Source organism: Caretta caretta, chromosome 3 (genome assembly GCF_965140235.1).
Source record: "Caretta caretta isolate rCarCar2 chromosome 3, rCarCar1.hap1, whole genome shotgun sequence".
Lineage (NCBI taxonomy): Eukaryota > Metazoa > Chordata > Testudines > Cheloniidae > Caretta > Caretta caretta.
The window spans coordinates 137180453-137195532 of record NC_134208.1 but is presented as its reverse complement, the minus strand read 5'-3'; the positions used below and the strand labels follow the sequence as shown (position 1 = coordinate 137195532).

Below are 15080 nucleotides of genomic sequence, written 5' to 3'. Positions count from 1 at the left end.
GTACATTCTGAAGGCAGACTTTAGCTAGCTTCATTGTGTGTGTCAAATTTAAGGATTTTTTCCCAACCTGAAGAAGCTTTATTTTGTGTGCATGTTTTTGCCCAATATTTTTCTACTGTTTTGTGTCCTGGTACAGTGTTAGCACAATGGTGATGAACTGGGAAATAACTTTTATGTTTCATGAATATTGCACCTCCCTCTGTGTATATGTTTACGATGAGTTACTTGTTATAGAATTAGCTAAAAAGGGGTTGTTAAAGCAACCAAGTGGGAAAGAGAAAACTACGATAGAGCACTCAGAATAGCCAGTTTTATAGCTGTGAAGAGGTGACACCTCAGCCCCGATGACATAGTTGTTTTGCCAAGGTCAAGAAGAGAGAGGTAAAAAAAAACCCACTAAGCCACCGAGGCCTAGACAAGGGTGGGAGGTTAATGAGTGGCCAGAGGCGGCCCTGGGAGTGTCAGCGACAGCTGACAGGCTGGCAAGGGAACACAGGGAGATAGAGAAAGCCTGCTGGGAGCAGGACAGTCTGTTTCTCCCAGCAAGAGAGGGGGATTAGCTGGGTGAAGGGAGTTTACAAAAATCTGGCAAGGAAAGATTGATGTGTAATACCCATGCCATTTATTGGTTCTACACTTTGTTCTGCATGCTTTGTACCTTTGGGGGAATGAATAAATAATACTTTGTTTGGAAGACATTGTTTCTGAGTTGCTTTAGTCAACTTGACTGATCACAGGTCCCCAGAGCGAAAGGGCTTACAGGTGCCAAATTGAGTTTGGCTTGTCACATCAACACAATTAGGATTGATGTCCAGAGACCCAGTCCCAGAGTGGCTGGACCATGTGGTTCTTCCCAGAATGAGGTGCAGGAACCTGGGCCTGTCACCTGAGGGGTACACTCAAGGCAGTCTAAAGGGTTCCAAAGTGCAGTTCACCCAGTATCTATTGCAGTCACACTTGTTAGTAAATATAACACTCACCAACTTGAACTTTATTTTGCCTTGTTTTTTTTGCAGGACAAAAGTCATTTCAGATTCAGGCCCTCAGAACACGGACTAATAATCATGATCTACAACAATTCCTACAGATGCTTACAGTCTATTAGATTATTTTGCTGGAAGCCTAAACCCCATTGCCATCATCCTCTTCTGCAAAACTTGAGAGCTAGCTATATACAATGTGTGTATTCCAGAAAATTCTGTACACAGCTCTAAAAGCTAAAGTAAAAACACTCACTGTGTGTTGATGACGAGCCTGTCCCACTGCCCTTTAATATCATCTTCTGAAGGCTGTTCTGTAATGTACAGCCCATCAAATTCCAATTTCCTTGCAACTTCCTTTTCACGCTTAAAAATAACCAGGGGAACCTGCAGTAGAAAAATAAACATATTAAAAATTAGTTCAAAATCAGTGACAGCTCTGGGAGCTACTATCTTTTAAGAACAGCTAGCAGCTCATAAAAATTGCATGCACAGATTGAATAAGCTAAACCAGCAATCAGAAGGAAAAATTACATACTGCACATAACCTACGGTAGTCTTTCAAACAGTCAAGTATTTGACTAATGCCAGTAACCTGAGTATGTATAGATGAATGAGGCCCAGACCCTTTCGTGCCATACAATGACTTTGCACTGCACTGTTTCAATACTGTGGCCTCAGGAAGGCTCAGACAAATGCAAGGGGGCTCCTACAGTGGCACAGAGCCAATATAAGGGTTTGTAGATCACATACCTTCCCTGCTGTCAGCATAGCAGGGTGAAAAGGGACATGGCTAAAAAGTGAGCATATTGGGCATGCTCCTATGTCAGGCTCATCTGGGGTTGCATTAAGGCACCTGCGGCTGTTAAAGATTGGCATGAATTAAAGTAGTCCTGAGGCTGCTCTTAAGACACAGCAGGGGAAACAGCTGCACTGGGATGAAAGTAATGCAAAAGACATTGTTAAACTACTTTTGCACACCACCTCCTTGAGTTGTGCTCGGTGAACTTTGCCTGCCCCTGAGGATCTGGACTGCAAGGCTCTGGAGCAGGGTTGGCCTTACCATGAGGTGAACTGAGGCGGCCACCTCAGGTGCCAGACTGTGGGGTGTCGGGGGGCACCAGTAGGACCCAGAGTGTAGACAATTGTGTCTGCTGCTGGTGAATATGTATTCTCTCTGCTCCAGATGCACAGAGATGGTGCAGTGCTGTGCCGGAGGAAGGAGGGCACAAGAGACATAACAGGCAGGCAGGAGAAAAGGTGAGAGGAATAACAGAAAGCAGCAGGAGCCGCACGGAGAGAGAGGAGGAGGAGCCTCTTAGGTACCTCTCTAGTACCCCCAGGAGCCTGGACTGATTAACACCAGCTTCTCAGGGAGCTTCCTGTTTCCTGCTGCTTCCCTGAACCCACTTAAGGAGAACAGGCAGTCAACCGAAGTAGTAGGAGCCAGTTAGGCCCTTAAGACACCGATATCTTCCCTCACTCAGGCCCTGCTACCAGCCTGCTTATTTGTCCCCTTCAATTGAGTGTTGAGAGCCACTATAGCTGGCACAGAACAGCAGTCATGAGTGAAAGAAGAAAATGCCCCTCTGGGGCAGCATTCAGAAAAAGAAAGAAAGGAAAGGAAGGTTTTCTATCTAAGCAGGAAGGAGCTCTCCTGAGATACATAGACACACATGTTCACGGTGAGCCTTCCGGCCCCAGTGAGGATGTGAGTGGTGAGGAGATGCCTGATCTTCCAGTTAGTCAGACTGCAGGTGAGCTGGCAGCTACTGCAGCATCCATATCTCCATCTCAGATGGATGTAACCATGCACATTCCTGAAGAAAAGTGTAGATCAGAGAAGACTGTGGCGGAGGTGCAAGAAACAGCTGCTGCTGAGTTTAGTTCCTTAAGTCTCAATGGTCCAGGACTGTGGACCCACTTGATCAGTAGCCTGACGGACTTCCTTGTACTGCATGGGCCACAGCAAGTGAAAAACTTCATGTTCCCCAAAGACAATGAAAATAGACGTTTCCATCCAACACATTACTGGTGTGAAATCCCCAATGGTGACAAAGTGGAGAGGCCATGGCTTATGTACTCAAAAACCCAGAATGCTGCATACTGTTTTTGTTGCAAACTCTTCCAGTCTAGTATTCCAGCCACATTGGGTTCTACAGGAACAAAGGACTGGAAAAATCTATCTAGAAATCTGGCATGCCATGAGAAGGCAACAAATCACCAGAGAGCATTCCATAGGTGGAAAGAGCTTGAGATGAGACTAAGGTTAAAGACCACCACAGATGATCAGCATCAAGAGAAGATTGCATCATAGTCTCTTTACTGGCAAAATATTCTGAAAAGGCTCACTGCCATTGTTAGAATGCTTGCTACCCAAAACCTAGCACTGCGTGGCACTTCAGATCAGCTATATATGCCAAACAATGGAAACTTCCTTAAAATTGTGGAGCTGATGGCTGAGTTTGATGCTGTACTCCAGGAGCATCTAAGAAGAGTGACAAGCCAAAAAATGTACACACACCACTACCTTGGAAAAACAATTCAAAATGAGATCATACAGTTACTGGCAACAAAAGTCAAACAGAAGATTGTGGCAGATCTGAAGTCAGCAAGGTATTACTCTGTTATTCTGAACTGCACACCTGCCATCAGCCATATGGAACAAATGACTTTAATGGTGCGTTTTGTAACAACAACAGAACCTAGTGAAAATGTCCCTGCAATGGTGACTGTCAGAGAGCATTTTCTAGAATGTATTGACATTGATGATGTCATACCAGGAGCTGGTATGACAAATGTGCTTCTTAAAAAGCTAGAAGATATGGGAATTGCGAGAGCTGACATGAGAGGTCAGGGCTACGATAATGCTGCCAACATGAGAGGAAAGAACAGAGGAATACAGACACGGATCTGAGAGTTAAAACCTTGAGCTTTTTTTGTCCCATGCAGTTCTCATTCATAGAACCTAATGGTCAGTGATGCAGCATCAGTTTCTAGTGAGGCTGCTGAATTTTTTAATGTAATTCAAAGCATCTATGTATTTTTCTCTGCATCAACTCATCGATGGCAAATTTTGAACATCTGGGAACATCCTCTCTGACACTGAAACCACTGAGTACCACACAATGGGAAAGTTGAGTGGAGGCGATAAAGCCTATCAAACAGCAGATAGGGAAGATAGATGATGCCATAGTTGCCATTATGGAGGATAATGCTATGACAGGAACTGTTCGTTGGAGAATAATAGCACACGGAAATGGAATCACCAGAAACATACATAACTTCAAATTTATGTGTGGCATGACATACTATTTGAAATAAATGTTGTAAGCAAGAGACTCCAAGGTGTTGACCTATACATATATCTGGAGCAACTGGACAAAGCAAAGTCATACCTACAGTCTTACCGGTCAGATGAGGGATTTCAAAAAGTTCTGAAGAGTGCACAGAAGATGGTACAGGAACTTCACACTGAAGCTATTTTCCCACCCATTCAAGAATACAAGAGTCACTGAAGAAGAAATTTTGATTATGAGGCACAGGATAATCCCATAAGAGACCCCAAACAACAATTCAAAGTAGAATTCTTTAATCAGGTGCTAGATTGTGCAATACAGTCAGTTGAACATTTCATGGAACTCAAGGAACACAACAATACATTTGGGATGTTGTATGATATTCCAAAATTCCTCACTATACCTGAAGAAGACCTACACCAGCAAGGCAGGGCACTAGAGACAGTGTTGACACATGATGACATGCGTGATATTGATGCGAGTGATTTAGGTGATGAACTGAAAGCCCTTTCAAGATACATTTCAGCAGGACCAACTCCAAAGGCTATTCTGGAATATATGTGTACAAATAAGATGACCACCCTCTTTCCAAATGGTTTTGTTGCTCTGTGCATACTTCTAATGCTTCCTGTAACAGTTATCATTGGAGAACGCAGCTTCTCCAAGTTGAAGTTAATAAAAACACATCTACACTCCACAATGACACAGGAAAGGCTGGTCGGCCTTGCAACCATCTCAATAGAGCATGAGCTGGCCCAGACTGTGGACCTTCAGCAGGAAGCAGTTCAAATCTTTGCAACCAAGAAGGCACGGAAAGCACCACTTTGATTATTCAAACAGATAAAAACACCAGTGTTTACTATGTAGACAAGAAAAGTTACATTTGCTGTTCAGGCATTTGAAAGATAAGTGTTACTTAAAATTTTTGAACAAGGCATTTTAAGTTCTTAGTTCTCCTTTATTGAGGGAGGTAGCAGAGCAGTACCATAAGAGGAGAAGAACAGGAAGAAGGCAGAATTGAGACCTTTCAAAGTTTTGGCCCAAGCGAAGGGGCATGGGGGCATCATTTGAGCTCCCCGACTCAGGTGCCAAAATGTTTTGGGCTGGCCCTGCTCTGGAGGCCTTCCCTAGAACAGAACTTTCTCTAATGAGCTGGGTGACATTCAAGAGAAGTGCCTCCCATTGGGACTGGATGCGGCTGGAAGATCTTTAAGTTCCATTTGAATGGACTTTCCTCAGAAAACTACATTCTGGTTGCACTAAAGCATTAATTACATATGGAGGGCTGTTTTATTGAACTTTTATTTTGAAAAGTGATTCTCAGCATTATTTCTGAATTTCCCCAAATTCACCTTTTATTTATCCACCCCACATCAGTGACTCTGCACCTAAACCATTCCCTACAGCTGGACAGCATTATATTGGAATGATAACAATTAAAACTATATTGCCTGATAATAGGGTGGATATTACATTCGATATAATAACTGTAGTTCAAATATTATTTGAAGACAGCTTCATAAAAAGTGTTTAGTGGATTTTACTCACTCCCATTTTAACAGCAATTTCCAGACACAAATCTTGCACACATATAAAAAGCAATACAGTTGAGATGGATTTTTTTTTTAAAAGCAATGTGTGTCTACAGCGGCCACAGGCCGAGACTAGAACTACTCCTTTTAAGGACAATGTCTTCCATTCAGGGCATCAGGAACTGTTGGAAATCATCATGGCAAACAGTTACTTTAATAGTTTTTTAATTCATGTCTACCAAGAGGATAAACATAAAAAATTATTTTTTGAGAGACATTCCATAAAACTCACACAGAAAAAAGAAAGCCATATCTCAAAAGGCAGGACGTGGAGATGGTACTGTGTTTGCCACCTGACACCCAATCATGGAAAATGCGTTTCACTATGTATTGGTGTTGTGGAAGTATTTAAAGTGCATAAGGAAATCTGCCACCTAGTAACCATTTGCCTTCACTTGCAAAGCAGATCCTGTCTCTTTGGCAAAGAAAAGGTAACCGATTAAAGATAAGATGGAAAAATAACTAGAAGCCAAATAATTTCCTGCAGCATAAAAACCTGTGCAAAGAGAAATGCTATTCATGTGCCTCCTTTGAGTGGAGCTGCTGATCTGTTGCATTCCACTCCTGATAAAACATGACTGGCAGAGGTGTAAAAGGGACAATAGGAAGGCCTTGATCAGTCAGAAACTCTAGTCCAACTACCACACACCCTTGGCAATATACGCTTCTTGTGCAGCACAGCCGGCTGACATGCAATGCTGCCATTGTAATCCATCCTCCTCTGGTCACATGTATTCCCCTCTACTTTTATTTGAAAGCCACAGGTGGCACCTCAGTCAGAACAGGGCTGGATTAATGTACATGGCAAATGGCCATGTGTTGAGCCTATGAGAACATGCCATACGGAGGGATTCCACCTCTCTCAAATGACAGGCCTCACTTTCTGAATTCTTGTGAGGTTCATCACATGCATAACTTATTTATAGGGGAGGCCAGCAACATAGTGGCTCTTCATGGGAGTCCCCACCCTGTTTGTGCAAAATTTCTGTGATTTTGTTCCACTGCACATCACTCAATAGAAAGGAGCAAAGAGGCCTACAAAAACAAACAGTGTTAAATTCCTCGACCTCTTACTTTCAAACAGTAATATCCAATGATGCAGAAAAAGGAGATGACTGTGTGTAGGATAGCCAAAATCCGCAGTGTGGGTTCCATATAGCCACTGCTTTCTTCAAGGACATAGTGCACAGCGATGATCCTATGGGAGCCACTTTCCAGGCTGTTTAACTTGGAGTCTTCCTCAGCATTTACCACAAGAACTTCCTTTTCTTCTATCACAGCAGAGGTGGAGACCTGTTCAAATCACTCACAGTCAGTGGGACAACTATTTCATTTGACAGGAGTTTTGCATTTCTACAGGCTAGGTACTATAAATCACAAGAGACAAACCAAGGGTGATGTAAATGGGGGGAAGGGAACCTTTTTTTGTGACAAAATCTCCTCTAGAAATACCTCAGAGATCCCTCCACTTTATTCCACTGGGATGACTGGTTTTGCCATTCCCTCACCATAGAAAAGCTGCCCCGAACTTGACGGATCACTTGGGATCCATGAGAGGCCATGGTCCTCTTGGTGGAGGCCTTGTAACACACACTGTAGTTCTGACCAACCCTGATCTGAATCCCTGATAGCATGGCTCTGCCAGGGACTCGTCTAGGTATGGCAGCTTCCAGGGACAGGAGAGAGTCATCAGTGGAAAAGCGACTATAGCCTGGAGCAGCATTATCTAACTACCTTTTGAAGGACTGATTTATGCACTCCCTCCACAAATTGCACTCCCTCTCTTTGTGCAGTCTCTGAACTATGCAGACCAACTGGGGCAAGGTCTAGTGTGCGGGCCGAGAGGGGCTGTGCTCTGAGATGGACTTCTGTGATGAGGAAGGTGAAGACCCTCAGTGTGCAGGCCCAGTAGGCTCTAAGTAGCCTTGTGCCTTATTTAATTTGAGTATTTAAATCGTTAACCCTTTCCTGCCTTGTCTCTGTGTGGAGAGGTCAGACATATAGATTTTTGGTATGTGTGGCATGTTTTATATAAGATTCTCTGATTGTTTAGAATTGTACTGATGGAAAAAATATTAACAGAAATTTTAATAGAGGTATCACTTTAACAAAATAAGCACTCAACACATTTGAAATATTAAGTCGACCCTTAATCCACTAGGCTATGCATTCTTTGGCTAGTTTTAATTGGAAGTTAGTGTGTTAATTTGGCTACGCAGTCTCCCATATTTTTCAAATTCATGTAATTATGCAGCACAAGGGTTGATTAGTAATAATACAACAAATTTACCTTATAGAAGAGCAGGATGAAGTTGATGGCAAAAGCAACAAACAAAGCCAACATCCTCATGTTATAAAAATTGCGAGCAAAATAGTTCTGAAAATAAAAATAAAAAATACAGTTTATCTATAAATTATTTATATATCGAGTTTCAGAGTAGCAGCTGTGTTAGTCTGTATTCGCGAAAAGAAAAGGAGTACTAGTGGTACCTTAGAAACTAACCAACTTATTTAAGCATAAGCTTTTGTGAGCTACAGCTCACTTCATCGGTGAGCTGTAGCTCACGAAAGCTTATACTCAAATAAGTTGGTTAGTCTCTAAGGTGCCACTAGTACTCCTTTTCTTTTTATATATTGATTTAGTCAACTTTGATGAACTCATAAAAATTACTTCTAAGAACCTTATGTTATAAAAATTATTCAAAGTAGCCAAATCTAGAAAACTTGCAGAGTTTTACTGTTAAAAACCCTCAGAAGAACACCTCTTCCCACAATCCCCTCCAAAAATTGCTTGCATGTTTACCAAGGTTTTCAGTTAGAGTGGGAGAATCATAAAACCCAGCTGAATTTGGAACCAAATCTTAGACCTTGTGAGGAGTGAAAAGCTTGGATAACTTGGTCTTGAAATTATGTTGTAAGGCCACTGTACTTTCTAGTTCCAACTGCAACAGGATTGAAAGTGGAAATATAGTACTTTCTAGTTCCAACTGCAACAGGATTGAAAGTGGAAATATGGGAAATCCCATGGAAATCCTGCTCCCATAAAGTCTGTAGCCTGACGTGGTTTGAACAGTTCAGGTAAGTTTCAGATGTGCAGCTAAACTTGTAACCTAACTAAATCTTTTGGATCTTTCCAATGGCTAATTTTTAAAACATCCATAGTTGCTACTCTTATCTATCTCTACACGTATATAAAAAAAATACAATAAAAGAATGCTATAGTTGCAAAGTGAATCACTCAAAAAATCAGGGAATGTTGAAGATAAGGCTGGACGTGTAACTGTAACTCTCCACCCCCTTTTGTGAATGCATTACAATTTACAAGATGGCATAAATATGTATTTAAATGGGGGGGGAACTGTATTATTTGAGAAATATGTTCCTTTAATTAGTCTTATTTTCCATATATATGAGCTTTCAAGACAGTTTTAAAAAAGTAAATATTTCATGCAAAATGTACGACATCTCTTTTACACAGATTTAAATCTAGTTTATACGAAGTACTGGGTTTTCAAAAATTCTTTAAATTGGTTTGTCATATGCCTCATAAATTTCTATCTCTCTCTCAGTAAAGGTAAAATTCTGCAGTCCCATGTGCTGCTGTGAAAGGTCTCACATACAAGGGAAATTGTCTATCACTGCCCTAGGGGCTAGAAAGCAGAGAGGCAGTGAAAGGTGACCCTGAAGACCCTTGAACACTATGGCCTCAGTAGTAGCTCTTTTTACAGGAATATGTGTGGTCGAGTTGTCATGCAGGCAGGTGCAGAGCTAATGGATTAGAGAGTTGCTTGGATCCATGGGTGGCTGGGAGAGAGCAGAGGAAACCTGATATACCTTGTGGTAGTTGTCATGGAAAGGCTCTGTAGCCACTACCACAGGTCTGAGACCAAGTTTCTTCAACCTTGTGCCTTTCAGATATTGAGCAAAGCCTCTGAATAGTGCCGGAGCCTGAGAGACAAATGTAATTTACCTGTGAGAGAGGATACTGCCATGCTTCTGAACTCATCAAATTTTGCTCTGAGTTCTGAGATCTCTCCACTCTAATTTTCCCCTTCATAGATTCCAAGGCTGTGGGAAGTGGCGGCCAGTACATCCCTCGGCCTGCACGGCTTCCCGCAGCCGCCATTGGCCTGGAGCGGCGAACTGTGGCCAGTGGGAGCCACAATCGACCTAACCGGCAGACGCGGCAGGTAAACAAACCAGCCCGGCCCACCAGGGGGCTTAACCTGGCAGGCCGTGGGCCATAGGTTGCTGATTCCTGATCTAGTTTGACCTGTTGCATAACATCAGCCACAGAACTTCCCCCGAACAATTCCTTTTGAACGTCAGTATATCTTTAAAAAAAAATCTTGATTTAGAAATTGCCAGTGATGGAGAGTCCACCATGATCCTTGGAAAACTGCTCCAATGGTTAATTACCCACACAGCAGACTTGTGCTGCTTACTAATAGGACTTCACAGCTGCAATGCAGCTATGAACATTTGTGGCAAATAATTTTCAAGATTGCATATAATTCTTCCACCCCCTAAAAATACAAAATACATGTGCATCCATTCCCAGCCACAAACCCCCACATTTGCATTCACAAATTGGGTAACTGCATATACAACTAACAGCTTGTGGGGAAAAAAAAAGAATGGTTTTGTGGTTATGAAGAGTGTACACGCATATTTAAAGGCACACATTACACGCAGCTTTGAAGAAGGCCATTAATGTTTTTCAAAAAAAATATATAATTTTGCCTAGCACATTGGTATTTTCACTGTCATTTTGTTTTTATGCCTTTTTTGGGGGTGGGTTGAGGACAGAGAGTGAGTGAAGGTTGCTACAGCTTTCTCAGATGCACAGACACTTTCTGCAGTCCTTTGTAACAAGTTCCTGGTACACATAATTGGCTAACATGCAAGTACTCAGTCCAATGTAGATAACATCTTACAAGAAGTTTCTGCTGGTATGCTATGATTTTCTTCCAGAAGGCTGATTCCTGCACTTCTGGTTCTCCATATCTGTGTGCATGAAGCTGTCTCAGCTTCTGTTTCCCTTTGTCTTCTTTGGCTTTTTCTTCCTTTTCTCCATCTTCTCCCCTGAGAAAAAAAATGAGCTCATAATGTGTGCTGAGTCACTGAAGATGACTAGAGATCTATTATAAACTTTTTCCCCGCCCAGATGTTTACAGTCAGGGGTTGGCACCACCATGTTGTGCGACGGACACGTGACAAAATGCCCATACTTAGTGACGGACATTGGGGGAAGGGGGAATTATGTCATTCAGTCATTCAATTTTTTGAAAAATTACCATGGACATCAACATTTTTACCACGGACACATTACTGACTCCTGTTTACAGTCCCACCACAGTAAGGGGGAAATCCTGTCCCCTCATGAAGCCACAGTCGCCATGATTCGTGCAGGGAAGAAGACGTGAAATGAAGAGGAATTCTCCCTCTCAGGCCACAAAGAAATGGCAAAAATGTTCTGTGGGTGATACTGCAGCCACTGCATTACAGTAGCCTCTCTTAAATGAGGATATTTGATTGGTGAATCCAGGTAATTATGGATCCATCTGCTCCACCCTTCCTATTCCCAAGCCCCACTCCATATTATTGTAGTTAGTACCAATAGAACTAAGCTCTGTAATGCACTTTGGGTGGCTCTCCTCTACCCTCAGCACTACATCACATCTGCTCTGGTGAGGACTCCATGGTGCAGAGAAAGCAGCAGGATAGCACCATAACATAATATAGTTGACTTAAAACTTACAATACATTTATGTTTTGAAACAGAATAACTGAAAAGCATTTCCTCCTCTATTTACGAACCAAGTCTTGAGTTTAGGATTCTGTATTTCCTCTCCAACAGTCATGGATACCACAAGCACTTACTCAAATGGAGGAAGGAACAAGAATTGATTGTTGCAATTTCAGGTGTTTGTCATGTATCAGCTATACTAAGGAAAACGAGGAATCCTGAACTATGGGATGTAGTTTCACTCTATGTTACCAGTTAAAACCAAACACTGTATTTTGTATTCCATTACATTTATTTGATTTTTAACTCAGTCCTTCATTCTATTACTAATTTGGGACCTAAAACAGTGTTGCACTAATTTAGAAAAACAAAAACAAAGAGAAAGGCTGAGTTGCACATTTGAAGAAAACTGACAAAGTTTGTGCTGCATAAAAATTTAAGAGCACTGAACTGTGATCCTGCAGTGAGCCATGCCCACACAGAATTTTGCTAAAGCCAAAACAATATTGGACTGACAAGGTTTGTAAAATCAAAATCACCCTGGTTTACATACCTAGCAGCTGCACACAGTTCATTAGGTGAACCTGTACCCAAAGACTTTGCCAAAGACCGTACACCTTACTATAAAATTGTTCTCTGGAACTTATGTGGTTCTGTCTGTATGTTTAATGCTTCTAGCCACTGTGTTTGCCAAGAAAACTTTAGATATGGACTAAATAATGCTGGTCAAACATTTTCTGATGGAATCTTTTTCTCCATTGGAAAATTCTGATTTTATGGAATCAATATATGTTGTGGAAACATTTTGACTCTGTCAAACCTTTTGATGGAAACCAGTCAGGCAAGCAGGTTGACCAGCCCATCTGGTTTCCTCTCTGCCTGCCTACAAGCTGACTGGAGGGTCGGCAGGCAGACTGCTTGGGTCCCCAGCCTCCCAGCACACTGGGCAGCCTGTCTGGTGATGGCTCCCTCAGCTGCCCGGCTTCCTGGGCTTACCAGCTAGTCGGCTCCCTGGGGTGCCCATCTGGCAGTTGGGCTGCCTGGCACCATAGTTTACATCCAATAGAAAATTTTCATTTTCAACTTTTAATTCCAAGTCAAAAGGAAAAACATTTGGAAATGTGACATTTTTCATAGGACAGGAATTCTGGTTCTGGCACAGCTCTAGAGTTGAATGTAAATCAAAGCATTTTCTTCCTTAATCAGCAGATAGCCTGGAACAATAGTTCTAGGAGTGATAAACTCCCTCTTCCATCTTAAAGGGGTTTTAACTCTGAACCTTAAAAATAACTATTAAATTTCAGGCATGTTCGCTTTTGTCCCACAATCCCACTCTGCCTCCCAAACCTGCTCAAATGCCAAAGGCCCTAACTATTCTCTGCCAAAACCTCCAGGGTTCCCCTTGGTGTGTGTGATGACATGTGTGGAAGATTGAAAAGTGAAATCTTTGGAACAGCATACAATCAATTGCATTCAGTATCACAAACAAATGCACGCGGGGCTACTTACATATTTAGCCTTCTAGTTTTAAATTCAAATGCTCCTGTAACTATGAGTCCGGTGGCACCTTAAAGACTTACAGATTTATTTGGGCATAAGCTTTTGTGGGTAAAAAACCCACTTTTACCTATGAAAGCTTACGCCCAAATAAATCTGTTAGTCTTTTAAGATGCCACCGGACTCCTCATTGTTTTTGTGGATACAGACTAACACAGCTACCCCGCTGATAAATGCGCCTGTGGAATTTCTGCACCAGAATGCTACAGAAGCTGGGGTTGTTGAAGTAGACATTAGGTTCAGTTTTATGTGGAGTACATGGGGCCTTGAACACAGGAGAACTTAGTTCCAAGTGATATTGGGAATTTGTCTGTTCAAGCAGCCCAGCCCTGGCTTGTACATACAGTGAAAGTTACACTCTTAACTCTCCTGGGAAGGGAGGGAGGTAGTGTGAGACTATATTATGTTAGGTTTCAGAGGAACAGCCGTGTTAGTCTGTATTCGCAAAAAGAAAAGGAGTACTTGTGGCACCTTAGAGACTAACCAATTTATTTGAGCATGAGCTTTCGTGAGCTACAGCTCACTTCATTCAAGCTGTAGCTCACGAAAGCTCATGCTCAAATAAATTGGTTAGTCTCTAAGGTGCCACAAGTACTCCTTTTCTTTTTATATTATGTTATGGTACTATCCTGCTGCTTTCTCTGCACCCTGGAGTCCTCACCACAGCAGATGTAGTGTAGTGTAAATTCTAGTCATTAAAAGACTTATCATAGAGCAGCACTATAGAGAAAGCTGACTGCTATCCCAGGTGTCACATAAATACAGTGATCACAGTCGGAAACAGGACTGGGAAGGATGGACTGGAATAAAGAAAGGCATAAAACCACCATAATGGCATCAATTTTATGCTGGTTTCACTGCATTGGGACTGTGAGGGGCTCCTTTGCCAGCGAGGATGATGTGCGAAAGGAAACCTACATTCAGACATGTGAGATGTCTCTATGACACAGAAATGAAGTAGCAAGGGACTACCTGTAAAGAAAACTGACTTCTCAGAAAAACAAACTACAGTTCTTAGGAGCAAGATCTAGGGTTATACCTACTCTGCTTTTTCAGGTTCCGATTTAGTTTCTTCTTTCTCCTCCTTTTCACCTTCATTCACTTTCTGCTCCTTGAATGAGTCAGATAAAAAATGTCATAGAGTTTAAGGCCAGAAGGAACCATTAGAACATCTGGTCTGACCTCCTCTATATCACAGGCCACCAACACCACTTATCACCGCACACTGAACCCAACAATCAAACTGAGATCCAAGTATTACAACCTACAGGATACTAAATTGGTAAGTGAAACAGGAAGAGACTAGGAAGGGCTGACATGTACCATTGATCCAAGCCCTGCAATGGCAGGGAAATGATTAAGTGATACCCAGATAATCCTGGCAAGTGACCTGTACCCACAGGCTGCAGAGGAAGGTGAAAAGTCCCCCAGGTCACTGCCAATATGACCTGGGGAACAATTCCTTCCCAACCCCATGTATGCTGATCAGTGAGACCCTGAGCACATGAGCAAGAACCAACCAGTCATGCACCTGAGAAAGAGAATGCTCTGTGCCCTCCATGTCCAATGTCCCATCTCCATTCCTGATGCTTCAGAGGAAGGAGATTGAAACAAAACCCTCCTAGAATACCTTGATGAAACCCTGAAGCATGAACTTTAGGAACACAAGACAAAACAGAAGTGTGCCCCAGGTTGAGCTCTTCCCCTTACCAACACAAACAACCTCATCTACAAAGTCTAAGCAGCATTATACGGTATGCAGCCTCCAAAACATGGCTAAAAGGCAACAGTCATACTGCTGAACATCAAGGCATTTTTTATTAACCAACGCTACAGTGAGGGAAAATGACATTTCCTTTTGCATTTACAAAAGACACACTGAATTTTGAATTTAAAAGCAAAC

At 42.2% G+C, this 15080-nt stretch overlaps 1 protein-coding gene across 19 annotated transcripts in view; it reads right to left on the bottom strand.

Annotated features, from left to right (window-relative positions):
* RYR2 (ryanodine receptor 2) overlaps positions 1-15080 on the bottom strand; it is a 719935-nt gene that overhangs the window by 57127 nt on the left and 647728 nt on the right. For all 19 annotated transcript variants that reach the window (XM_075126918.1, XM_075126917.1, XM_075126921.1 and 16 more), the window contains 5 exons: positions 14221-14288; positions 10809-10956; positions 8162-8248; positions 6946-7164; positions 1237-1367 (listed from right to left, as the gene is read on the bottom strand). In XM_075126918.1, the coding sequence (XP_074983019.1) occupies positions 1237-1367; positions 6946-7164; positions 8162-8248; positions 10809-10956; positions 14221-14288 (653 nt within the window). The remainder of the gene's footprint in view (positions 1-1236; positions 1368-6945; positions 7165-8161; positions 8249-10808; positions 10957-14220; positions 14289-15080) is intronic.